This window comes from Dendronephthya gigantea, unplaced genomic scaffold, assembly GCF_004324835.1.
Source record: "Dendronephthya gigantea isolate DGI-Jeju-01 unplaced genomic scaffold, DenGig_1.0 000000F, whole genome shotgun sequence".
NCBI lineage: Eukaryota > Metazoa > Cnidaria > Anthozoa > Malacalcyonacea > Nephtheidae > Dendronephthya > Dendronephthya gigantea.
Window position 1 is genome coordinate 6696087 of NW_021163010.1, and position 27303 is coordinate 6723389.

At 37.0% G+C, this 27303-nt stretch overlaps 3 protein-coding genes across 9 annotated transcripts; 1 reads left to right on the top strand and 2 right to left on the bottom strand.

Moving 5' to 3' along the window:
- Positions 1 to 1510: 1510 nt before the first annotated feature.
- LOC114536779 lies at positions 1511 to 6745 on the bottom strand. Of its 5 annotated transcripts, XM_028560407.1 has the most exons (8): positions 6219 to 6745; positions 5777 to 6087; positions 5367 to 5419; positions 4432 to 4537; positions 3883 to 4193; positions 3250 to 3631; positions 2807 to 2848; positions 1511 to 2201 (listed from the first exon to the last, which is right to left on the bottom strand). In XM_028560407.1, exons 3-8 carry the CDS (start codon positions 5383 to 5385, stop codon positions 1889 to 1891), a joined length of 1173 nt encoding a protein of 390 aa, XP_028416208.1. In that variant the 5' UTR covers positions 5386 to 5419; positions 5777 to 6087; positions 6219 to 6745; the 3' UTR covers positions 1511 to 1888. The 5 variants fall into 5 exon arrangements, with proteins under 5 accessions (XP_028416208.1, XP_028415465.1, XP_028415771.1 ...); XM_028559664.1 differs by lacking the exon at positions 5367 to 5419 and having other exon boundaries at positions 6224 to 6744; XM_028559970.1 differs by lacking the exon at positions 5367 to 5419 and having other exon boundaries at positions 5777 to 5845; positions 6219 to 6744.
- A 296-nt stretch (positions 6746 to 7041) lies between these two features.
- Positions 7042 to 14793, bottom strand: LOC114535182. 2 transcript variants are annotated; one of them, XM_028557479.1, is made up of 8 exons: positions 14601 to 14793; positions 12028 to 12108; positions 10769 to 10905; positions 10032 to 10235; positions 9349 to 9646; positions 8970 to 9233; positions 8166 to 8381; positions 7042 to 7345 (listed from the first exon to the last, which is right to left on the bottom strand). In XM_028557479.1, exons 1-8 carry the CDS (start codon positions 14680 to 14682, stop codon positions 7167 to 7169), a joined length of 1461 nt encoding a protein of 486 aa, XP_028413280.1. In that variant the 5' UTR covers positions 14683 to 14793; the 3' UTR covers positions 7042 to 7166. The 2 variants fall into 2 exon arrangements, with proteins under 2 accessions (XP_028413280.1, XP_028412612.1); XM_028556811.1 differs by having other exon boundaries at positions 10769 to 10908; positions 14601 to 14792.
- LOC114540888 (multiple epidermal growth factor-like domains protein 6) lies at positions 12671 to 26789 on the top strand. Of its 2 annotated transcripts, none has more exons than XM_028561714.1 (5): positions 12671 to 12789; positions 23853 to 24249; positions 25068 to 25246; positions 25714 to 25947; positions 26457 to 26789. In XM_028561714.1, the coding sequence occupies exons 2-5, from the start codon at positions 23886 to 23888 to the stop codon at positions 26469 to 26471; spliced, it is 792 nt and encodes a 263-aa protein (XP_028417515.1). In that variant the 5' UTR covers positions 12671 to 12789; positions 23853 to 23885; the 3' UTR covers positions 26472 to 26789. The 2 variants fall into 2 exon arrangements, with proteins under 2 accessions (XP_028417515.1, XP_028416997.1); XM_028561196.1 differs by lacking the exon at positions 12671 to 12789 and adding an exon at positions 23128 to 23239.
- The last annotated feature ends 514 nt before the right edge of the window (positions 26790 to 27303 follow it).

Genomic DNA, 27303 nt, shown 5'->3' on the forward strand with positions numbered 1-27303 from the left:
TTAACTTTTTTAAAATAAATTCGTTTGAATGAACCTTTCATGTTCACTGCCATATGGAAGAGCAGCTTTGTAGTGCAGAGTTTCGGAAGGATATTCGTTCGTACAATTCTGATGGCGGTGTTTCTCGGTTTATTATTGCTGATTTTAATCAACTCATGTATTTGAATTACTGTGGATTTATCACTTGGTATGACATTCAAGCTAGTTTTGTAGAGAAATACCCTTGTTTTACTGTGTAACTCATGTTTTTTATCTTTAGTTTCAGGTCACAAAAGTTGCTGTAAATCATCGACTAAATTAGACCACGAGGTGTTTGTATATAAATAATGTCCGCCACGGTAGGATTATCTCCATCTTATTCGTAGCTTGTTTTGGAAAGCTCAGCTCGCTTCGTCTATTCTATTAGAAGATATAATGTCCCCACACTTTTTACACATTGCCAAGATTCAAACACTGCTGAATTTCTTTCATTGCATGTGCAGTGCACCTCAGTAGTGAAATACCTTTACGTAAACGTTTGTATGCGAGACAATCATGTCGTAGCATGGTTGTATACCATAGCCATAGTAGCCCAATTTGCGTGATAATTTTAACGCGAGAAACGCTTTGTTTATACCTATAACATAATTTGTTGTTTAATTTAAACCGCGAATAATAGTCTATTGGGCTCGAAATAGGCCTACATTAGCACGGCATTTTGCGGCTCTTCTGACTGGTGCTGCGCCCAGTAAATCCTACGGGTTGCAGCTTAACAGAGGTTAAAATTTATATAAAGCATCGTTTGGGACTGCCCGCCGGTTGGCTGGTCGCGGCCCCTTGATACAAATGTTTTGGGACTTTCATATCGTTTAATAGAGAGTGGTCGCTTAAAGCCCAAATAAGCACTTTCTGGGCTAATAATTATACGCGTGGCAGTTAGCTCTCGTCTGCGGTGGGTTTTGCCGCGGCTGATAAGACGCGTGTGATCGTGTTTAATCTTGTCCACGCATAGAAAAAATTTAACGCGAGCGGAATATATTGTGAGGTATTCGCTCAGCAATGAATAAATTCAGAAGCCAGTAAAATACGTGTCTTTATAATGAGGTTGAATAAATTGATGGATATTTAGAGTTTCTCCCTTCATTGGGGATTATATAGCTTAGCCAAAAGCTCTCGTCTGCGGCAAACGTATAGTCATTATAGAGCATCTATCAGTGCAAAATTAAATGCCACACGTGGCCATCATCTAAGTCAAAAACCCACTTCTGCAGCAGGATTTAATAGTGGTTTGACTGCATTCCCAAAGTTTTCGTTTAAGATGTTTTCAAGATGCATGAAGATGTTTTACATTTTTGCCGTATCAAACATGAAAATAGACTGAACTACAAAAACCAGAATGAAAAATTAAAACGCTAGAAGGAAGACAATTTATTTAATGAACTTATAGGCTCGGTATATAGAACCAGTCAAAGCCAATTCGCATCAGTTCATCTGTTCAACAGTGACTTTGCAAAAGTACTATATGCGTGTTTTTCACGTTGCGAGCATGTTTCGAAATTGAACATGATGTTTATTCATTTTCGCCTAGAAAAAACGCTTGCCATTTGCCGCTATTCACTTATTTTTCACGCAAGGGATAACCAGGAAAAGTGGCGACTTTTTGTTTACGTTCATTTCCCACAAACACAGAAAACAATGAGGCCATGCAATGTTTGAAAAAATTAACAAGCAGCGAATGTTCCATGAGTTTCTATTTAAGTAAATTAGCTTGTATAGGTACACCACGTAAGTACTTGATGTCACCATGCAAAATTAAAAGAATAATATTAATTTAGAATTCACCACCATCATGACTCGATCAGGCATATGCTTATATATAATTTTCATGTCAAACGTTGTACTGACATCCTCATTGTACATTCATATATTCTGCGCCAATCCCAAATTTTCTGGAGACGATTCGGTAGGCAGCTTTCCAGGGCCATTCTCTAAAACAAGCGAAACAAGGACAACAGACAAGTGTGAAACACAGAGTTGTGACAACGAGGCTTACTGCGAACGATAGATATCTAAAGAACGTTCGTATTCTTTCATATAGCATAGGCCAACACTGAACAATTGCGTAGGCAAGGCAATGATAGCAAGTCCACTTCAGCCACACTAGTACGGCTACGACTATCGCCAAGATTATCAAGCCCGCCACGAGGATCCAAATGAAAATGCTTAAAAAGAACCATAATACCATGTTGAGTGATTTAACATAACAAAAAAAGATCCCCCAGCATGTATTACCGCCCGAAATCTTTTAAACAGTGTCGTGTGGGAAGCAAATTACAATTCGGGGGGAAGCTGAAAATCCAAATAAGAGGCTACATTTGAAGGATTCAGGGGGGGGGAGTTCTCGGGATCGAGATCTCGTGCGATCTATGCGACAGCTCCTATAGGTAACGTCAAAACTAAATAGGGTTTCAACCGTGGACCCTGTGTGATTATATAAGCAATTTTTTCAACCCAAACTGCTCAAATCTAGTTAGCGCTGCCCCCCCCCGCCCCATGGTGTCAATTTGATAATGGTTTAAATTAGGTGAGGCTGTCTATGTGCATTCGACCGAATCTGCATGGTTATAAAATTTGCCAGTCTGACCCCCCCTGATTTCTAACACGCAATGTCTTATGCATTCCGCTGTATGCTACGATTAACAAAATATAGAAATACATACATTATTTTAGGCCTCTACAGATTTTGCTAAATGCCTAAACGTTGCTTCCTGTTACTCTAAAAACCCGCCTCTTAAAAATGTACAGATGACAGTTATTAGCTGCTTACCAGGTGCCCTCTGCCCAGTCTTTTCCGAAGGGACGGCATGCCCTGTTGAAAGAAACTTTAAAATTATGTTCGAGTCTTGTTTACACTACATTCAATTTATTAAATGCACGAAGCACTACCATAAGTTTACCTGTAACAATTTCACTGTGCTTCAGCTAGCTACAATCGTTGGTAAGGTCGAAATTATCTTCCAGTTGTTCTAGTTCATGAACAACTCATTAATCATTGTTCAACAACTCATTGTTCAACACAACAGTTCATTCGTTTATGATCGATATCAACAACTACAGCAATATTCACGATGATTCATATAACTCATGATTTTAAAGACGATGCATTGCTAGAGAACCTTATATTTTGGCTTGGATGCTACACCCTAACCGCTTCCACCTATGACTGTTTGCGCATTCAAGAGCTGTTGTGCGATTTACTTGTATACTTACTCGTGAATTTGGGGTGCGGGTTTTGAACAGCATGACGGTCGGTCTTCCTTAGAGCAGCATATCACTGAGCCTTGCATCTTCTCCTCATCCGTGCTAGGACAGTAAGAGCGATTATACATCCATTTGTCATTGCAATGGTTACCACCACTTTCACAACACGATGGTTGGTTGTCAACGATACAACACACCGTCTTGGATGCGTCATCGTGTGGCCGCGGGCAATATGATCTGTTGCGGTACATTCCTTTATCAGTGCAATTGCGTCGTCCGAGGAAACAACACGATGTCCTTCCGTTCATAATACAGCATTCGTTATGTGACAATTTGGTATTCGCATTTGGGCATTTGTGTGTTTGTGATCGCCAGGTATAGCATGTCGTCACTGCGTAAAAAGAAACATCATTATTTTATGAAACATGGTTCTGCATGAAACAAGGCTATATTGTATAGTCTTAAAAGCATACAACGATTACTATTGGAAAAAAACAAACGCGCAGCTACACATCCCTTGACTTGTAGTTATTTTCGTAAACGTCCTCACCTATGCCACGTTCTTAGGTTCCTGTAACTTGGAATGCAACCGTATACGGGCGCGTCTTTTTCATCCGAATACAGAAATTTTCGGAAACTCACCCCTGGAGTAACTCACGGTGAAATGTCCCTTGATTTTCGTGATTTTTCTGCCTTTCGAAACAAACTCAAGTCTAAGATGTCTTCCACTTGATGAGAATCTGGGCGAGTCAATTTGTGCACCACAGTATCTTCCTAGAAGGCGGGAGTTGTTGCACTCTCCATCTCTGATAGCGAGGAAGGCGCACGTGCATGTGGTAGCATTTGTACAAGTTGGTGTTATGAAATTATCGATCACTATAGAGAGCTGTTGTCGAGGTGGTGCCGTTATCTTCCATGAAAGTGCACGATCAAACCCACCATCATGAATGGAGCTGTAAAACATTGGAATGAATGATGCCTCCACATAGAGAATTAAGTCACAAATAGTCTAGTATATATGATGGCAGACTGCAAGTTTCAGTCACCAGCAAAGATAACGAGAAGTCGAGAATTCGAAAAGCCGAACATCTGAAGCCATTAACATCAGAGTTCCCTGATTTTCCCTATATAACAAAGTTAGTTATTTATCAATAAGTGCACATAGTGTTTAACGTGATCTCAAACACTTACTCATCGCTATAGGCGAAGCTTCCATGTTGTTCGTTGAACGTTTCCCCAGCCCCGCAGGTTTGGGCATTGGTGACAAGGGAGCGGAGCATTGATAATAGCAGACACACTATAAATTGTAAAAGCAAACATGAATGATAATTCAAATAGTTAGGTCAAATAGGTAAGACAAATTTCTGATATATTTTATATAAAAGAGGTAGAGTGTAGAGTTAAGAGCAAGTAGCGTACTAATTAGGTTAATTAGATTGCAATTGGATCAAATCAGTTAATGCTGTGTTCTGTGAATAAATATTCACGGTATAAATTTGACCTTTGCGTGGAACCATCATACAATACAGTATTTGTAAACTTTATAGGAAAAACAGTTTTTAAAAGTTCTTCTGGTCAACAGTTTTGTCAACAACTTCGTGTTAAAGAAGTTATTCAAAATGAAGTTATTGTTTAGAATCAATCCGGCTTTCGTCCAAATCATTCGACAGAGACTAGTCTCCTAAATTCAGTAACTAATTTCTTAGACAATATGGACAAAGGGCTGATCAACGGAGTTGTATTTCTAGACCTCAAAAAGGCATTTGATACAGTTGACCATTCTCTACTCCTAGCTAAACTTGAACCCTATGGGGTAAGAGATACTTCTCTTAATTGGTTCAAATCTTATTTACACAAAAGGAAACAAATTTGTAAAATCAATAATGCCGAATCGGACATATCTGAAATACTTAGTGGCGTTCCTCAGGGTTCTATATTAGGACCTTTATTATTCAACATTAACGACCTTCCAAAATGTCTTCAAACTGCTAAGGCCTCAATGTTTGCGGACGACACCAACCTTTCTTGTGAGGGGAAATCGTCGGTAGACATTGAATTCAAACTAAACTGTGACTTAAAAATATCCACAAATGGCTAATAAGTAACAAATTAACATTAAACCTTACTGAAGAAAACCGAGTACATGCTTATTGGATCACCAAATAACCTCCGAAAAATTCTAGAAAGTTCAAAGATAAAATTTGGTGAAAAAAAGGGAAAAAACTGAGAAGAAGCTTCTCCTACCCCGGGGCGATTGCATGGAATAGCTTACCTTCCTACATCCTTCAAGCGACTGAGCTCCAGTCCTTATATAGTTTCCTTAATTCACTTAATAGTTATATTAATCTGTTGTAATCGTTTGTTTGTAATGTATTGTATTAATTATCACTAGATTCTTTTAAACACACGGCCCTTTGAAAATCACGTGAGTGAAAGGCTACCGTGTCTAAATACTTTTAAATAATAATAATAATAATAATAATTGTGGACGTGCTAGAACCTGACATTAAAACCATTTATCAGACATTTTACTTACCATACATATTTAGCAAAAATTTCTTAGCTCTCATTTCTGTGAATTTGTGTACACCCGTGACACGCTGTGCTGGAATGTATCGAATTACTTGTGTAAATTCTTGTGACTTTTGTTTACATCTATATTACTCGCGGCGAACTCGTGACTTGGCATATATATTATATGCTAAACATGTATAGCTTTTCCGTCTTCGTATCAAATTCACATTAGATTCGCTATTTTATTTGCGATAACTTCCGAGTCTAGCGATAACTTCATTCGGTCAGTGATATCGCTTTACAGTCACTTGGAATAAGGACACAACTGAACACCTGAATGTGAAGAATAATAATGATAAAATGAACTCAACTCAAAAATAAAATAAAACCACATTATACGGAGGAAAGAAAGCAATAATGTTATATTATGTCATACTGCGTAATCATGCATGTGTTATACATACCCTACCGATTTCTTCTGGCTCAGTCGGAAAGCAAGCACTTTATCTTAATTTAACCAAACCGATGGCAGTTGATTTTTTAAGCAGTTCGGCGAACTAAGACCCTGTCTACACTACCTCCTCCGCAGGCCCTTTCTGTCTACACGCGTTCGTTTCGAATTAAAACGTTTACACGTTTGCGTTTGTTTTCCGTTTTATCTTTGCGTTTTCGCGCGTGCACGCATATCCGCGAGAACGATACGAATACGCGGAATTGGGAATTGCTTCAGAGCCAATCTCGAAACCAAATAATGGGCGATTTGTTTCTGGTGCTGACGTGTTGGAAAGTAGCACGTTTGTTATTTCTGAAAGTTCACCAGTTGAATCCTGTAGAATCGGCTATTAAAAAAAAGCGATTGAGCCCTTTTTATGGCGGACTCGTGTTGAAAATGAACTTCAGTTGTGACTTGGCTTTGGAAGAAACACGAGAGCTCGTAAGTTTATCTTGGTCATATTGTTTTTTTAAACGCAATTTGGGTAAATCCGATATCGAACTATAGAATATAGTTTATAAAGTTTTATCCAGTTCTGGCCACTGGCTTTGCAATGATAGGCCGTCCTAGTGCTGCACGCTTTCTTTAAAAGTCGCCCTCATAGTATCCAATTCAATGAAAGCAGTAATGCAAGAAATTATTCCACTTTTCGTCTGACATAATCGCTTGGAATTTTCGAGGACTCTATTATCTCCTGGAGATATTCCCATAAGGTAAAAATCCATAAATTTATTAAATTATATGGGACCGGTATGCTATAGATCACCGATATACAGATATACTGCCGAGAAAAATGAATTTTTTGGCTGTCAATTTAGATCAGCATTTAATCTTATTTTACCGTTCAAAACGCACTATCTAAAATATGATGAACTAAAAATTAAAACTACTGACAGAACTTCACAAACTCTACAGTTTATTAAGATGTCGGGCAATCTTCATCGCTTTTGCGGATATTATCTCCATCACAACATCGATGTGTGGCGATGTTGTATTGATTTTGCCCACAGCATTCGTAGCCAGGCTTCTTGTCACGAATTACGCCACAGCAGCACTCTTGAGAACTCTTGTCGTATCCTTGACCTTTGCAAAGTGCCCCTGTAGAAAAATGAAGAAAAAGATTATTATTCTAGGGCAATCCATGTATATACGCCATGTACCTTTTCTTGGGGATAATGTACATATAGATTATAACTGTTTGGTCACGCAGTAAAACAACCTTGTCTTGAAACTTGAAAGAGTTTTAGATTAGACATGCAGCGTACGCAAAATTAAGCACTAGAATACGAGCTGGATTTTCAATTTTTTCAAAAAATTTATACGCCACACTAAACGTCCGAGTGTGATCGAGCTTTCAAAATATAGGCGTATGTGTTTAGCCAGCACGAAATCAATGACTTAGAAGAGGGGGAAGGGTGATAAAAAGAGCATGGTCAGGACGCCTCTTCGAAAATCAAACCTAACATATTACGAAGGCATTTCTTTAAATAACCTCACGCAATAAGTCACTTTCGTTGTTCAAGATACCTGGTCATAACTCACCGAATTTTTAAACAGACAAATATTCAAATCATCGATTTAATGGACTGCTTGCATGTGTTCAATATAAATTGCCTTTTTAAAAACAACCTTTCGATTTTGCGAATAGCCGTTAAAAGCGCAGTAGCAGCCTGACTCTGAGTGGCGCATTTAACGATAATGTTAATATCCAGTTCTGCTAATAACTTACAATAGAAATCCGTCGGGCAAAACTGCGTACATGAATATTTACTTCCCCCCACAGCGCCAATTATTGTTCTAGTGACGCCCCTGCCTGACACTGCCCTTCATTTCTATATCTACACACAAGTCACAAGGTCAACTGATTATATAGTGTTGGCTTATTTTTATATGTGTCTCAGATATTTTGAACTCCCACCTTTCACTTCGATGTTGTGCCGACAGGTAACATTGAACTGATTACCGACGTTATATCGATAACGCAACGAGTGTTTGCCAATACACAACGACTGAGAAGTCAGAGGAGAATCGAAGCCCAAACAATTAGGAACTGGGGCTCGCCATTCGTGTTCAACATCTGTATCACCAGGTTTCACCTTAACTTCATCCTGCTTTTCTTGTGGACATTTGCATTCTAAAGAAAATAAATACTTGTAATTGAAAACTGGCGGACCACCCATTTTTTCCATCGAGTTGAAATAATGTTTATGTCAGAGTATTTATAACGATTATGAGTTCTTCACAGACCGAATTTCAAGGTATCCAAATCAGCTTACACAAAGCAAAACACAGTTTTTGTTTATCTAACTGGAGAGATAAAACTTTCCATAATTCTTCGAACGATATTAAAACGTTTTTAAAATTAGACGCTGCACGAAATACGAGGCCCCCACAAAAGGTTGTGACGTTATTAGTTAGTTGTGACGTCATTAGTTAGTCCGGACCAGACAGTTATTCATGTACACCTTGCAGATTATAACCAACATAGACACGATTGATTTATCATCGGTGGTCTATCCAGACTACATTATATACTACATTCATGCTAAGATAACCGAAATTTACAAAAAAATCTACATCAGTTTTGACCTAACTCTACAGGTAAAATCGGTTCAAATGTATGAAACCGAGGACTCTATTTCACGTGTCAGGTCGGTTTGTTCACTTTGTGTTTTTTGTTGATTAGGGATGCCTTTAAATCAAAGAACCAATCTACACGAACCTCTGACATCAAATACCACGGTGCAGTTCATTTCGTGGCCTTCGGAAAAGTAAAATTTGTAGTGGATTGTGTGTTTGCCAACCCCGAATTCAGCAGGGGATTTGAGATGTGGATACCATGTAAAATCACGGAATTTAGCTGGTTCGGCGTTGCACTCAGGATCGGGTCTTTTCCAAGAAAGAGAGGTAGATGTCTTACCAGGCTCGAGATAGTGCGGTTTGATTGAAATTGCTGGGCACTCGCATTGTGTGCCTGGGGAGAAAGCTATTGAGGAACAAAAATCGCAATCAGTTAGAAGTCTTATTCAGTTAGAGTTCCGTCGGTACAATCAGGCGATATACCCATGCAGAATTCTAATGGTCATTTTTAATTTACTTACGCAATTCACACGATCTCTTCACCAAGGAATTTTTTATGCTTTGAAATTGATTAAACTTCACTCTAGTTGCTTGACCAGGCGATGCGATTTCCTTCAAAATGTTCCAAAATTTGTTTTCATCGATATTTTGTCCAACTCCAACCCCTATGATAAGCACACCCTTTTTCTTTAGCTCGTCTGCGTATGCAAGCGTGTCTTCTAACACGGTCTTTGTTCCTCTGGGACTGCCGTCCGTGATGAGTACGATGACGTCGTCTGCATCCTTTCTATTGTTTTCTGGGCTATTTTTAGGATATACCTAAATAGTATTTACGAAAAACTATAAAAAACAGTCTGGCTGTAAGTTGGTTTTTGGGACGTTGAAAAAGGCAAAGTCTGTCCGTTTAATTCAAAAGTTTGTTCTGGGACTCAATTAAAGCCAACGACCTTCAAAGACAGCAGATTTATGAGAGTAATGGAAACTCCCATACACCGGAATTATATTATCGAAAAGAAATGGAGCGGAATCATATAACGAAAAGAACGAAGAATCTGCCGATGTTTTGCAAACTCTCTGTAAAGAGTGTGAGTCAATACAATCCGAAATGTCCCATTGACGAAAATATTTCCCCCTTTTTCATTCAAACTACATACGAGTTCTGTCTAAGAGTGTCCGGGATAAGGTTCTCAAAATTAAGACCTACTTCATCGTTAGCAATCTGTAGTGCCTTGTCCGTTCTTGTATGACCACCTTCAACATCAACCCAATTTGTATTATTAATGTACCGTTCAAACGACTCTGCAGTTATTTTCTCGCTAAAGGGTATTACTAGCTTAGTTCTGTCATCTTTCTTCCTGTAGTTGCGACTCTTTGGATCAGCCCATTTACTGAACAGCAACAAAGCAATCTGAAAGTTTTACAATTGTATAATTTTTTTACGGTCACGTTTAGTGTTGACTAAAACCAAAACAAGGCACAACAAATGGGTTACTAAAAATTTGGCAACATAAGTATGACAAAAAGAATATTTCAATGTAAGAATGTGTACCTGAAGGTTATTGATAGCGCGTATATTGATAAAAATGTTTAAATTATTTTTTGATGACTTCAAAATTGCGCCAATAAAGACTTTCTATGTCTATTGTAATCACTGCCTGTTGCGATGATAGGAACTTTCGTGACCTCACGTCTGACGTCATCGTGTTAATAATGCAAAATGCATAAAGCATATGCATAAATGCATAACGTTAATAATGCAAATTGATGGTCAACTATATAAAATATATAAGAACGAGGCTAAATCTAAAATGTTGCCACTGTCTAAGATTGAGTTATTTCATAGATCTAGCAGATCCTTTAAGTATAATTTTATACACTATAACACACTCTGACGTTCGACCATGATTCAAGTATTTGTGGAATATGGACTGTTGTCGCTACCTCAGCTCCGTCCGGTCCAACATTCAAGGTTTTATCCGAGACAAAATCTCTGAGAAAAGGTTTCACTTCTTGGTTAAAGTTGGCTTCCCCAATAGAGAAAGAAGTATCAAGAACGATAAGAATGTCCTTGTGGCATTCTTCTAAAAAACGAGAGATTTATGCATATGTATGGATATGTTTGAAATATGTTTGCCGCCTAAAAACGTATCCTAAAGGAACATTAAAGTTACATGAAAATGCTGACTACCTACAGGGGGTGGTCAAAAACAGAACCCCCCCCCCGCATAAAAATTTCCAGCTTCAGTTGTTTGAATTATTTGAGAAGAAGGCACTAACAAATCATGTCCGTTTGTTTATATTCAATCAGTTCTGTATCTTTGTGAGTCACATTTGTGATTTAGAGCAATAAAATATGAGAAAAACTACACGAACTGTTTTCTAGACTAAAACCCAAGATAGGCTAGGGGCTTTTTAGCAGAAATTCAGTGAAAAAATAATTTTGCTATATACTTTGCACCCAATATTTTATTTACATTATGCAATAATGCGCAAAAAGATAATTCATATAATGCAATACAAACTGGCCTAGAAAACTCTAACTAGTTTTTGAAGATTTAATTTCATTTGTTATAATATAATCAAAAACAATGCGTAATGAAATGAATGTTATCCGAACACAGTCAGCTCAAGGGCACAGTATTTGCATCCAAATGAGTATGGGCGGTTTAAAAGGTAATATAAATTGTAGATATATCACAACATTTGTAGGTGTACTTCTTTATTAATCATTATTATATAGGTGGGTTTTGAGCACGTTTTCATTTAACACAGACATCCCAAGTTCAGAGGACTGTATCGTGTCATTTAGTGTCGTTAAAGCACAATTTTATACATGAATCAAATTCTTTAATTTGTTTTTTTGATTGTTCAAATTGTAGGTTGCATTTCCGAAGAATTTGTTGTGAATCAGACAGTTGTTTGATAAACCATTACATAATTTCCATTCATATCTTCTTGAAAACCGCCATCTTGAATTTTTATGAAAAGTGCTACAAATACACTTTATTCCCTTAATCTGGACTTTATAATCACAATTTTTATCATCTGGCTCCTCAAACTAAAGAAATGTGCGCAAATACATAATATTTTTTGGCGCTACCCTCATTTACAGTGAAAAGATACAGGTGTGCCACATTTCGTTGGGGACCACTTCTTTTTACCACCCTCTGCACCCTTAACATACAACCATTAATACTAACCTCGATTTGGTTTCTCTGATGGTGAAGTTGATGGTATGCCAACATCTGAAAAGGGATCGTCTTCTTCGATGCTCAACAAATCTGTGTAGAATTTATATTTATTGAAAATATAATATAAAAAATATAACCCAGAGATATGGAGGTGGAGTCGTAAAAGACACAGTACAGCCAGTGGCGTGGCTAAAACGATATATGCAGTTCTGGCTTTACGGATTTCTTTTGTAAATTCAATAGTTTACAATAGAAATCCGCCGGGCAGAACTGAATATATGACTAAACACCCCCCACCCCCCCATTATCGCTACACCCCGCAAGTTTCTATAGCTACGCACAAGATCAACTGATTATATAGTGTTGGGTTATTCTTATGTGTCTCAGATATTTTGATCTCCCACCTTTCACTTCGATGTTGTGCCAACAGGTAACATTGAACTGATTACCGACGTTATATCGATACGGCAACGAGTGTTTGCCAATACACAACGACTGAGAAGTCAGAGAGAATCGAAGCTCAAACAGCTAGGAACCGAAACTGCAACTCGCTATTCGTGTTCAACCTCTGTATCACCAGGTTTTCCCCTTAAACCCCTCCCCCTATTATTGTTGTTCTATAGCTGCGCCCCCAGTAATGGCATGTCGTTTTTTTGTTAAATAGTAACAAGCTGGGAATGAACTTGAATAGTTGGTAACTGTAAAGCCAAATCTGCTATACTTCAATCAGGAAAATCGGATTATCGGAAAGCAACAAAAAGCATTTGAAGCGTATGTAATTCAGTCAATATCAACCCTATATGCATGCCTATGGTGTTGTTAAAGAGATTTTCAATCATTAATCCCCTTCATTGTAGAAGCCCTGCATGATTCAGTACGATATTTTATCTTGGGCAATGCAATGCTTTTTATACATAATGTTAATTAGCTATAGAAGCGGTTAATAAGCGGAAAATCCTTTAGTACCAGTTCAGCAATATTTTGAACCGATTATCACGAGTTTACAAGCGGCCATACCCTTCTATTGATGTATCGTAGGTCTATAGACCTTTAGCTACCTTCATTAGTGATAAGATTATATCCCAGTCGCATTGCGAAATTAGTCCGTCAACAAGCTATTGTATACAAATCTTGTGGAGGAATTTGTGGTAGCCTACTTCTCGACGCTTACGCGAAAAAATTTGCTGCTCAATTATACCCCGCAAAAATTATCCTCAGAATAGCTTATCTTCAATGGTGCACTCTTCCGGAACAGTTTACCGGTATTTCTATTGTCCTTTAATGGAGAATGATATTCTCGATGGCAGGATTTGTAATGTCATGATACTACATTCGAAACTAGTATCTACAAAAATATAGTCGTTTTTAATGCGTATACAAATTATTTAGGGGTTTACCTTAAAACAATTAAAAATAATTAACATGGAATTATTACGAAATTAGGCTTCAATGATGGACGGGCATTAGTAACACTCTTTGTTTGAAATTGTAATTAAAAATGACGGTTGAAAATTGTTTAAAAAACCTCTGATATTGTGCTGGAGCTTATATCGACCAATTTTGTGACCATGCGCATGAAACCTGCGATACCTTACGTACAGATTGCATGCCGGGAGTTATTTTAAATACTTAAGGAACCCTTATCATGCATGCACAACTATTATTCCAATATAGATGAACTTAACCAGAGACGGAGAGTTCAGAAAAGGGCACATTCATTTTACCTTAGCAACCACACGAAGAGGAAACTCAAGTTTACATGTACATGCGAACTTGCAAATCCACGGAAGAACGCATTTTCAATAATATTTTCGGTTAGTTTTTATATGGTAGCAAAGGGCACAGGCCTGCCCCCGTTCAACCCCGTAAGCAAAGGGCAGGGAGGCAGCTGCCCCCGCTGCCCCCGTGGTTCTGGCGCCCCTGAACTTAACAATTTACGCATTTGATACAGACTAATATTAAATTATACATTTAATATATACAGACTAATATTAAATTACTATATGCTTGAATTGTGTAGCCTCGGTGCCCATGGAGCCTCACATTCCAAATAAACAATTCAGTACATAATATGCGTTCAAACTGGCGTGGTTATATGTGAAGCATGAAGTATTATAACAGAATTTGCAATGAGTAAAAATTAACAAGAGTTTTTACGTTATAGTATTGATTTTAAGATTCGCAATTTCGTTGAGCCACACAGGCAGTAAACCAGTATGAGTATATACTTAATATAAAATCTTATATATGTAAAATCTTTGCTACACACATCTTCCACCAATGATTGATGCACTACCCACTGCCCAAACTTGCCTCATGATATGAAATGATTCATAATCAAAGGGTGCATGACTCTAAAAGCTTGCAACAAACCTATACATGTAGTAATAAACTAACGGCTCAAAATAAAAGAAATAACGACGACAAACGAAAATTAAAGTGCACATAGAAAACCACTACATATATAGACTACCATGCATGCACTTCGAAGTAAGGCTTATACTTGGGTCTTAGTACGAATTGGTATTAGTAAAAGAAATCAGTTGAGGTATTATAGCAATTAAACAATAAAGCATACATGCCTTCAGTAATGTACTTTCCATAAGCTACTTGAGAGAGCAAGAGCACTGAGAATATTAAGTGCAGGATCTCGAGATGTTTCATCTTTCTTTAAACAATATATTCACGATTTTTCGCTGCTCTGGATAAGTCGTTCTTCACTCACAGGGACCCAAAAACCAACTGCCAAAATTTGAAATGATTCAATGACTGTAATTACCTTTCCAACAGCCCTGTTTATGCGTGCGTGTGATGATTATTGCGAGCATAATGCGTGGATAATTGGTCTGGGCGGAAACCACTCGGAACGTTCAAATGCATGATTTGTCTTGCGTCCCGTCTAGAAGTCTCAAACAGATAATCGTTAAAAATCTAAGGTTTCAAAATTAGCAATCTAAGCATATTTCATATAGGCCATTCAGATTACATTATTGCATGTACACACGTATATTATTTATGGCGTTTTTCCCCTTTTTTTAAAAAATTTCATATACACTTATATGGAGTTATATATGCAGGAACATTGAATATAAAAGGTCATTATTTATAGTTACGTTTATTTAATGTCATACTCTTTAAAAGTTCTTTGTCTTCTTTTTCCAACCTCGCCTACTCCAAGGACGGACATGCATAATTATGATGCAAATCAATTCCAGAAACCAATGTATATGTACCAATATACCAGGGAGCAGCGTGGCAGCGTCTTCACACAACTTAGCATCAAATGTGGTTTAACAACTGCCTAAAATAGACAAAACACTTCTCGACGTTTCGACCTGAGAGACTTCGTCAGGAGAGTTTGCAGGAGGAGAGTTAGTAGGAGACTATCCTGACAAAGGTCCTCAGGTCGAAACGTCGAGAAGTATTTTGTCTATTTTAGGCAGTTGTTATACCCCATTTGATGCAATGTATATGTAGCCTAGTGTGCTTTATCTTAAGTGTCAGACAGTCAGGATCACATACGAGTTCTGTAACTATATGCATTACTTAAACTTTCACTTTTAGCAACTTACGCATGTACAGACAAATTAAATCATTTAAGCAATAATTGCATCTTATTCTTAAGCTTCCGTTGTTTATGTCTGAACTTTTGTCAGTGATGAGTGAACAACATGTTTTTGAAGCCACTGCAATGCTATATATTTACATAAATATAATTAGCTTAAACGGTGGGTAAAGTTCAAGTTCAAAATAGAAATTAAGCAAGTCTATAAATGTTTTTATTAAACCTTAATACAAAGATACTGTTTACAACTACAAATATTCAGTGCGTAATATTTAAGTTGATTAATTTAAGAGAGATGTCAGAGTGCAAGATTTAATTTTGACTTATCCGCCGTTTAAGTAAAACGGGCTGATATAACCGGCCCCTGCTGCATTATGGGATCGGTTGTACTGCAACTTGTACAAAACGGAATGCCCTATCCAACGGATTTTTTTAGTCGTTCTTAAATTGCCTGTACAGGCTGTATAAAAAAACGCAACGCTTAATATTCATATATTGATTGTGATTCTATCTTGTCATCAGTCACATGAGATGCGCATGCGCTGTGCTGGTCAGTGTTCAACATGTGTAGTACATGAAATCCAGGAATGAAGGAGTTACCGGCGGGACGGGAAAAACCCGTTGGGCATGTGACTCCTTCGTTCCTGACTGCATGATGACAAGATAGAATCACAATCAAACTTCAACTTACAGGTAAGTTTCGTTTAATATATTAATTCTATCCTGTCATCAGTCTACGTTACTACGGAGTCACATGAGATTTCAAAGTTCTGTACTACGAACTTAGTCAGTAAAACAGTAAAACAAACAATTTTATCTTTATTAAAAAATTAACATAACCTCGATATATGATCAAACTGTTATTAGGCCAAGAGCATGTCCCCAAAGTTATCGATCGTGTCAATCGGTTTATCTTAAAATCTAGCAAACGTATCCGAGTTCGACCATCCAGCCGCGTCCATAATATCTTTTATATTAAGTCCTTTCCCCTTACAGTGGGATGTCAACGCTGTCCGGCTACTATGCGCCGAGTACTTTTCAGTATCCACTCCTGCCGAGATAGTATCTTTGGAAACAGGTTTGAAGGGTTTAATGTAGCTTAGAAGTAGTTGGGAATGATCCTTTCGATGTTGTTTTGTTCGCCGTAAGTACTCCTGGTGATGTCGCGCACCACACAAAGCTGTGGGTCTTCATCATATTTCCGCAATTCCAGTGGTTTCAGATGTCTTTCGGGTTTGGTCTGTTTCAGCTTTTTGTTAAGAGTTATCCGGCATTTATCCGGTAATTCTTGTATATAATTGACATTGATGTTGTGAATGGTTTGCCCTCTTTGCCGTAGTGAGGCAGAGTAACATTGTAAGTTTGAGTGTAAGATCCTTAAGCGCCATGCAACCTGTTGATATCATCGAATGTTTTTAAATAGTCTAAAACAACGTTAACGTCCCAGATTTCCAAATATTTAGGGAGCACGGGCTTTAATTCAAAAACCCTATTCATATAGCGACGCACCAAAGGGTGTTCTCCAAATTTATATCCGTCTATGCGGTCGAGTATTGTAGATAGAGCTGATGGAGCAGTGTTTATGCATGGCCCTATAACCATTGCTAGAGTCGTACAAAGAACCAAGAAACTCAATTGGGTATTTTAATCTCGGTTTAAAAACGTCAACATCTTGCTCCTGGAAATACATTTTCCATTTATTTAGGTAGGTTCGGTATTGCTTAGATGTGCCCGATCTCCACGAAGCCAAGATTACGTCATGTACGTTTTGTGAGAAGTCATATTTATCTAAGCTCTCCCTGATAAGAGGCAAACGAGGAGGTTCAGTTTGTTCCATATCAGATGCATCTCTTTAGGATGACTTGGTAGTTTGAGTGGATCCTTTCTTGCCTTGATGTGAATGGGTTCTTTCTTTGTCATTTGTAACGCCTTGCCGTACCAGCCCCGGGTCGGCCAGTCTGGTAATACACATAATCATTCCCAGACCCCCCTCGTTGAGGATTTTTGCCAATACTGCCGTCCATAGCCCACCTGATGACACCCCTTGGCATTCAGCCCCCACCCAGAGAGAGAGAGGCATCCGTTGTTATTTGGTGCGAGGGTTCATCCAATTGTTACCTGTGGTAAGTAGACTCTACATTATTCACCCACCAGTGCAATTCCTTTTTTGCATATAATGATAAGAACATATTAGCATCAAAGTTTCCTTTTGACTGAATCAATGCACTACTTTTACTATGGTTTGGACCGAGTCCATTTTAAGATGGTGGTACATGACATTATTATTGAATTGTTTTACGTTTAGAATGAGACGATATCTTTCTTATCCCATCTTTCTTAGGGCTTAGGAATATACCTGAAACAATTTGTCTGGGGTGATAAGTTACCTTGGTTATAACCTCCTTCTCCAGTAATTTATTTACCCCACTATGATAGGGTACTCATGTCGGGGAAACTTTGGTTGAGGTGACTGAGTTGTGTTGTACTGGAGATTCCAGACATTCAATATTCACCCCTCTTATAGCAGAAAGAGTTTCCCTGTCATTCGTAATTTTTGTCCATTCTGAATAACATTTGGCAACCTGTCCAGCTCTGAAATTGTTGCATGCCTGCTGGAGGTAAAATATAACCTCAGGTACAAAGTTTTCATAATCACTCACCGAATTTCTAAGTTTCTTAAGTTCATCCATTATTTTGGATCGTTTGTCCCGCCTTGACTCCAAAGTTTCTTCCTTTTGTTTGGAGTCTTCTGATTTTTCCACAAAAAATCCTCTGTGGTCGTTTACAAAAGGGTGCATTATTGTTAGCATAGGCAGGTTTTTGGTTGGTGGGGCAAGGTTTTTCTGGGAAAGCTCTCACTGAAGAGCTTATGCTACTGGCCTCTTTAGCATCTTTTAGGGTCTTAGCCAGGTCATTGCCAAACAAGAAGGTGCTATCAGGTTATACTTCAGCTGAGCATATAGCTGAGCATTCTCGCTTTATAGCCGGCTTTACTTGGTCTTTCCGTATTTGCGAAAGTTGGCTATGTCATGTGACAATAAAGCTACAGTGTCTATTGATTGAGCAAGAAACTTCTTATCATCCCCCCCAGAGTTGTTTGTGGCTATGTCATTTGAAGTTTGCAAAACTGCGAAGGTAGCCTTTAGGATCGTTTGTTGTACATTCTGTAAGTGTATATCATTTCTCTTTTTAGAATTGACTCCATATCTCAGGAGTAAATTTTTTGCCCAACATGCTAGTACAGTTTAATAGCTGGCCGTTTGTATTTTTCAAGGGTGCTCTTAAGGCTTGAAGAATCCTCATCATCTGAGGACTCTTTTGCTAGCTCATCGAGAAGACCCAAATTTGGTGGTTTCGGTGCGGTGTTATTTTCCCGCCCTTTCGTCCCTTTGGTCTTCTTGCATTGAGATTTGCTCCTAAGAGCGCGCAAATCTGCCTCTTCCTCGGCCCTGTCTCCGGCATATAAACTGATGCTATCATATATACCATATACTATATACTATACCGATCTACTTTGAATTCTGAACACATAGGACGTCCTCGTATAGGAAGGCGCCAGTGATCAAGAGCTATACTTTATAAGCAAATGTGGACTTTGAACGTGAATTAACCTTGCTGGAAAACTCGCAGCTCAATCAATTTGTCACGTGCCAGACATGGACCAGTACAGTACCGATCTTTATATTTAGAGCCCCTATAGATCACCGAAAAAAGCTGTTTCCAAGTATTCAATTACCCACCGTATAATCAATAGCACGTTTTAATCATACGACTAGATTTTCTCTCCGAAATTAAATGAAATAAAGTTGTAAGATTACTTTAAATAACATTTAACATAATTAAATTTTAATATTTGTTGCTATCTACAGGCTTGGTGCATGAACCTAAGAGATACAACTTTCCCATCCAAATTGTTGTGATTTCCCAAGTGATCGTGATTTTCATGACCAGTTAATTGAGGTAGACATACTTATTTTAGAAGCACAACTTCATGTACATGCATGCATGCATGAAGTACTGAATAAACTCTATTTGGTGTTTATTGTTCAAGTACCAGGTACTATTTTGAAGAATTTGCTCTAAAGTTATGCAAATCTGGTTTAAAACCGCCAAACCATAGAACAATGAAGTCAACCCAGACCTAAATTTTAAAGTCAGTAGTGTGATATCAAATTTATCATGCACACTGAACACTGTGGGATTGAATTTATCTCGCATCTCGCGAGGACCACACGCGTGTGTGGGCAAAGTTTCATTATAAAGGTAAAACGGAAGTATAATTTATAGACCCTCTGCATGTTTACGTGATTAGGCAAAATATTTTACTTTCAGCGTTGATATTTTTCTGCAGCAAAGAAAGCCCTCGGCAATTATAGCTACAGTTAATTTACTGACTTCGGTCAGACATATTGCATGGAAGCACGATGTAATCTGCTTATGAATTGTCTAATCAGGTTATATTTTGGTGTCGTAATAGCTGTAATATTCCATCACGAAACCTGAAGTATATATGGTCTTTAGTTGCTTGCAAGCTTCCTTGATTAGCAATGCTGGCGTGTTTATGATGACGAGTAATTCATTTTATTGGGACATTATTTTATTGGAAAACACTGTGATATTGTTATATAATTATATAGTGACACTGTATATATTGTTATATACATAGTGTTATATATAAGATCTGATGTATAGTAGCTAATGTCATTGTTTCTAGAAACATTTCAACATGAGGGTAATTGTGCATGTCACCTTTAATAAAGTACCTTTTATAGTAATAGATAACAAAGATTAGTTTGATTGTTTAACGCTATGTATAGCCGTACGTGCTTCAGCAAAATATTTTCATCAGGGGTGGCAAAAACATGCTGTCAATTTGCAGGCATTTACATTTTAAATGCTAAATAACAGAACCAGATTATTCAGTGTGTGCGCGTTACCAGTATTGGAGGAAACGTTCGCAAATGATGAGGCAAAGTGTGTAGGTCAACCGTAAAATTCTTGTCTTCGCAATACTCATATCTTCAGTTAACGAGATATTATTCTTCGGAGTAAGTTTCTCAGTACTGTATTTTTTTAAATTATCTGCTGGTAATGTCTTTTTAAAAGGATATCTAATTTTATGTTATTTTAATTTTCAGTGTTACTTACAAACTATATTTAACAAACTATGAATGAAAACCATACCCACATTCTCTCAGACAAGCATGCATGGAGTTACATAATCATATCCACATTTTTTCATGATCACGGGCCATGGCCAAAAATGGATAAAATTTGCATTCTACTTCCGCCGAAATTTGCATTGCAAACTTGCAAGCTTTTAGTTTGCTTATAATCTTTTTGAATTGGCCACATTTTCCCTTGAAATAGCAATACCGGCGTGTTTATGATGACATTTTCTTGGAAAACACTGTATATTGTAAGATCCGACTTATAGTAGCTAATGCCATTGTCAGTTGGACTAACATTTCAACGTGGGTAATCGTGTTAACTTTGTGTACCTTTTTATAATAGACAACAAAGATTTGTAGGTCAACCGTAAAATTCTTGTCGTCGCAATACCTCATATCTTCAGTAAACAAGATATTATTCTTTGGAGTACGTTTTTCAGTACTGTATTTTATTAAATTATCTGCAGGGACGGCGGAGCGTTATTCAAGTGCGAGGGCTACATCTTTACTCCCACATATGATGTTATAAAAACGATTCCAAATACTAAGCACTGCTCAGCAAATAAGAATTGTAAACATCTTTTGGTCTTACTGTAAATACAAAGTGCCCAGCCTCCTTGGCTCCGCCGTCCCTGATCTGCTGCATGGTGATGTTTTTTTTAAAAGGATATATAATTTTATGTTATTTTCATTTTCAGTGTAACATACAAACTATATTTAACAAACTATGAATGAAAACCATACCCACATTCTCTCAGATAAGCATGCATGGAGTTAAATAATCATATCCACATTTTTTCATGATCATGGGCCATGGCCAAAATGTATAAAATTTACATTCTACTTCCGCCGAAATTTGCATTGGAAACTTGCAAGCTTTTAGTTTGCTTACAATAGTTTTTAAATTGGCCACATTTTCCCTTGAAATAGCAATGCCGGCGTGTTTATGATGACATTTTCTTGGAAAACACTGTATATTGTAAGATCCGACATATAGTAGTAGCTAATGCCATTGTTTGGACTAACATTTCAACATGAGGCGGGTATTTGTGTTATCTTTATGTGGCTTTCATATAATAGACAACAAAGATTAGTTTGATTGATCAACGCTATATATAGCCGTGCTTCAGCAAAATATTTTCCAGCATCAGGGGTGGCAAAAACATCCTGTCAATTTGCAGGCTTTTATATTTTTAAAAATGCTAAATAGGTCTAACAGAAACAGATTATTTAGTGTGTATGCGTTCCCAGTATTGGAGGAAAACGCTGGCAAAGTGGTCAACTGTAAAATTCTTGTCTTCGCAATACCTCATATGACATATATCAGTTAACAAGATATTATCCTTCGGAGTACGTTTTTCAGTATACTGTATTTTATTAAATTATCTGCTGGTAATGTCTTTTTAAAAGGGTATATAATTTTATGTTATTTTAATGCAACTATATATCCACATTCGTTCATGATCACGGGCATGGCCAGAAAATCGGATAAAATTTACATTCTACTCAGTCCGCCGAAATTTGCATGTACAGTGTGAGTATATAGCCGCGTGAGCTTATACTAAACTATATTGGCAGGTTGGTTATAATTTGCCTCGTTTGCTAGTTGCAGAACAAGGTACTCCAAATATTTTGAGGCAGATTTTCAAAAATTTTTATCAGTTTTAGTTATATCAGTGATACATCACGTTGAATACCATTATACAAACGATTGTAGAAATAAACTAAAAATGCAGAGTACGTTGATATAAAACCATACCAGGAAAACATTATCTCTTCAAACAATATGCCTATATATAGTGCGATCTGAGCATTGATAATTTAACAGGCTTAATCTAAGTAGGCGAGCTTCCATGGATTTCTGAAATAGAAATTTTATAAATTGGGGGATTGCATATCGTTAGTCCCTCGCTAACTCGAACTCCCAAGGGGAAAGAAAAAATTGTTAGAGTTACCGGGGGTTCGAGTTAACAGGAGTTGGTGTCAGATTACGTTTATTATAGTTATTTCGATAGTTTCCAGTGGTCAAAATGCTATCTTCTCACATTTTAAAGTTTGCTGATCTATGATTAGAAACCAAAGTTCGAGTTAACCGGATATATTCGACCAAGGCAAAACAAAATTTGTTCGAGTTAGCGAGGAGTTCGAGTTAAGCGAGTTCGAGTTAGCGGGGGACTACAAGCTGTATCAACTGCAGGCTCATGATCAATGTTGATTGATATAACATCTGGTTATTCCCTCTGGGTGATTAAAATAAATCGTATTTGTAAGAGCTGCTTGAAATTGGGAAACAAAGATTAATTCATTAATAATCGTTTATAGCGCTTCAGCAAAATACTTCATGGATGACAGTAACATCCTGTTAATTTTCAGTCTTTTAAATGCTAGACACCAAAATCACACTTTCATTTCGTTCCTTATAACTGCGTATACAGGAGTGGACAGGTTATGAGCAACTGAGGTGTAGTGATAACTTATAAAGCAGGTCAGACTATGTGTTTATTATACCCGTATATATTATAAAATGGTTTTTATATATAGTAGCTGTATTAATTGTAAGGTTATAGAATATTGGTGGCCTAATATACATATATATATATATATATATATTTATATATATATATATATATATATATATATATAAATATATATACATGCATGTCAAGTATATACAATTACCCAAATTGAAGTTGAAAACTCGTGCCTCTTAATTTTTAATATACTTTATTAAAAAGAGAATATGAACAGACCTGAATTTTCTGTCCCAGAACATGAATTGGATTAGAATGATTTCAAAAGCTCTTACGACAATTATTACCGATGGCGTTCTATAGCTAACTGAAACAGAGCAGAAAATAGTTTATGGTGTGTATATACAATTGCCTCCAAAGTAATCTTAATACATAGCTAGGTCTGTGCATCAAAACCAAAACCTCTAAAATATACTGGATAATATTAACTATATCGGTTTGTATAGTACTTACATGATATTTATTCCTGCCTGCTAACCCGGGTCTTAATAGCTATATATAATATTGCATGAATCGATGACGGCACATATTTTTGATGTAGGCCTATTTTTGTGCGTTTAACTGCAGATCTTTCGATAAGGCACCAAGAACAAAGAATTTATGCTAAAAAGTGGAATGGAGTTGAAGTGGATGAGAAAGATTTTGATTTACATCGTAATACTATCGGTCCTGCAACATCAGGCAAATTGTTGGCGTCGCAGGCGACGCAGGAGAAATCCACCAGTTCAAAATTGTCAAGTCGGGCAGTGGTCATCATGGAGCTCGTGCAACCATATATGCGGTAGTACGGGTACCCAAACAAGAACAAGAAGCAAAACAGTAACTGAATGCTGTGGAGGATCATGTCCGTACTCTTTAAGTTCGTCGAGGCCATGCAATAGAAATGCATGTAAAAACGGAGGTTCCCCAATCCCTGGCTCTTGCGCTTGTACGTCAGGTTGGACCGGAACATGCTGTGGGATAGGTATATAAATATTTTTATGTAGTCATCATTTAAATTTATGAACAATTAAAATAGCCATTCTAATCCCAAAGATTTTAAGGGCATATAGGCATTTTGACGTTACTAAGTATAATAGGATTGAATGTAATAGAGAAAACTAACAACTCATTCACTAAATCTTTATTTAAGAAGCTAAAACAGCGTGCATTTTGCTGGAAAATAATTGTATTAACTCTTTTGAACAGATTAACAGAATACACTTGTCTATAGTTTTGTTTAGATAAATATTAGTTGTATTATAACAAGAATGAAAATATACATATTCGAATTCAAAAGCCCCAGATTGCAGATCTTCAAAAGAACGTATTGTCAACAAAATTTGCCAGCGCATGGCGACAAAAGGCTGCTCCTGTGAGCAACGGGCAGTACAAGACACTGTTGTTCTGGCGCCCTGGTTCTTTCTGTATTTTCGCACACATTCCTATATTGATAAACATGCTAATTTCAATTCAAAGGTGATCTAAAATGGTGGAAAAGACTGGCACTAGTTCTGAAATAAAAATTAATATGTCGGTTGAAACAACTTAATATATAGTTAATATTCGGTTTTAAATTTATGTCAGGGCTATAGTTCTTATAACTAAACAGAATCTAAAAAGTTCGACTATAGTTTCATAAAAAACAACCAAAAACTTAATCGATTGTATACTGCATGCAGGATGAATTTCTATTGCGACGTACAACCCTTCTGAGCGCTGATTGCCTAAAATATGAGCACGAGATCACCTGGGATATCTAGCAATTTACTTACCGCAAAGTTTCCTTTATACATCCTTTAGACCGTGATGAATGCCGAAGCAATCCATGTGATCACAAATGTGTGAATGTCCCTGGTAGCTACAACTGCATATGCAATTCTTGCTACACAAAATACGGCGATAAATGTAAAAAGGAAAAATGCATTATTGGTCAAAAATGTTTTCAGTATGGTGATGTACATCCAAATAACCAGTGTCAGGTTAGAACTGCGTGTTGATATTCTTAGTGGATTACTATACAGAGTTTGTATTATATATATGTATATTGTAGTACATATATATATATATATATATATATATATATATATATATATATACATATATATATATATATATACATATACATATATATATATATATATATATATTCTCCATTGTAATTAAATAAATATTAGAAACTGATCGGACAGTCTATTTTAGTAGTAGGGTTTTCAGATTAATTTTATATGATGCATGCATCCGTGATAACACAATATATGATATTCAGTGGAAGTTGAATATTGGTATATATATAGCCTCTAGTTGTTATATAGTTAATTAGAATTAGAAGCATTTTCTGCTTGCAGCTAAAATGGTATTACGCGCTCTACTATGACATAAATATATTGCCGGATTATACAAATATATACTGAATTATTTTAACATTGCATGACCATTTTGAATGCAGGATTGTCAACAAACGTGCGAAGCAACGTGGACAAACAACAATACTTTATCTTGCAATGACAATAACTTGTGTACAAGAAATGATGTATGCAAGTACGGGATATGCAGTGGAACACCGTGCCGTAAATGCGAGAGGTGTAGTAGAAGTGGATGTAAAGTCAAGCAGGGTTTCTGCGTTTACAAGGGAAAATGTTATCGAAAGAGAGGGAGGAGATCTAGACGAGTCTGCCGCAAGGTACGCAATTTTCAGATGGTACATGTCCTAATACTTGAAAAAACATAGCAGGTTTCATGATAATAGATATAGTTGCGCATAATACATAGTTGATTTTATTGCGAGTGCTGGGGAGAATATTATACCCACTGCATGAGCGCAGATAACGCGAGCTAGTGAGCAATATTCTTCCCAACATGAGAAAATCTATTATTTAAACATGTTTTATGCTGTTTATTATTTAAACATGCAAATTATAAGCATGGAATGACAATTGTTAATTCTTATCAACTCAAAACAAATATGTTTTAAAAGGCACATATTTGAAATAGCAATATTCAGTTAAAATGCAGTTATTGTCTCTTGAAAGTAATCTATAATATGATTAGTATAAATCGGTCAAATATAGATATACCTATACTGCATACAATAATCCGAGAAACTTCTTTGTAACTTTAACGTGGTTAAAGCAGTTTTTCAAGAAACAAGCCTTGCGGCACTCTGAAATAACTTAATTTCTATTCATTTAGTCTATCAGGGGCTGAAAGAGAAACCTGGATACCGCAAGTGAAAAATTAATCTGGCATTGTTTAGGATGAATGGCGAAGAAGTTTTTTTTATAACTATATAGCTATGTAACAAATACATGCACTAGAATCAGTAGAATGAATGTAGGCTTGTAGCGTTACTACAAAAAGCACTAATTGCAATCAATAAGCATGCAATACCATATTCTGGACTATAAGGTATTAACTGAAATAATTTCGCACCTAATTAAAATCGGTTAATCTTAGTAAGTTTATAAGTTTAATACTGTAATAATGCTTTCTGGTTAAATATACCCAACGGAAGGTACGCATTAATTAATTTGAGTGTATCTTCTTTCTCGAGTTTCTGACTGAGAGTTCGACTGCATGTGCGTGATAACTGCAGACTTGTGACTTACGAAACAGACTTGGTGATGGGGCTACACGGCTTTTAAGATTTGACCATTTCCTGATTGCTCTAAGGGCAGGTTATTCGTGCACAACAACAATAAAAATTCTAAAGAGTCTGCATCTTCCTGTGATATGAGGGTCGATGAAATGAATAACAGAAATAATCTGGATTATGAATAAAACAATATACAAACGCCCCCCACATTTTTCTCCCGTACTGTTAAGGCCGGTGTTCACTAGAGCTATGTGCTTAGCAAAAAGTCATTTGTGGCCATTGGCGTAAGCCAGTTGCTCTCTTGTGCGGGCGACTTTTCCGGCGCCTTTCGTATACTACGCATGCGCTGATAAGACAATCCGTAAGCAGATAGCTTTTATTTAGCCGCACACGGAAAGATTTCGGCACGCAAGGCAGAAATTATGAAACTTGCTAGATATTTGT

Bases quoted from the DNA above. Each gene is read 5' to 3' on its own strand.
- LOC114535182 (XM_028556811.1), bottom strand. From the start codon at position 14,682: ATGAAACATCTCGAGATCCTGCACTTAATATTCTCAGTGCTCTTGCTC. The intron at 12,109-14,600 runs GCATGTATGCTT...AATTCTACACAG, and splicing joins TGGAAAGTACATTACTGAAG to ATTTGTTGAGCATCGAAGAA. The intron at 7,346-8,165 runs GTGGGAGTTCAA...ATTTTTCTACAG, and splicing joins GCACAACATCGAAGTGAAAG to GGGCACTTTGCAAAGGTCAA.
- LOC114540888 (XM_028561714.1), top strand. From the start codon at position 23,886: ATGCTAAAAAGTGGAATGGAGTTGAAGTGGATGAGAAAGATTTTGATT. The intron at 24,250-25,067 runs GTATATAAATAT...TACATCCTTTAG, and splicing joins CGGAACATGCTGTGGGATAG to ACCGTGATGAATGCCGAAGC. The intron at 25,247-25,713 runs GTTAGAACTGCG...TTTTGAATGCAG, and splicing joins ATCCAAATAACCAGTGTCAG to GATTGTCAACAAACGTGCGA.
- LOC114536779 (XM_028559664.1), bottom strand. From the start codon at position 5,810: ATGAGAGCTAAGAAATTTTTGCTAAATATGTATG. The intron at 4,538-5,776 runs GTAAGTAAAATG...TACAATTTATAG, and splicing joins ATTTTTGCTAAATATGTATG to TGTGTCTGCTATTATCAATG. The intron at 3,632-3,882 runs GTGAGTTTCCGA...CTTTTTACGCAG, and splicing joins CACCGTGAGTTACTCCAGGG to TGACGACATGCTATACCTGG.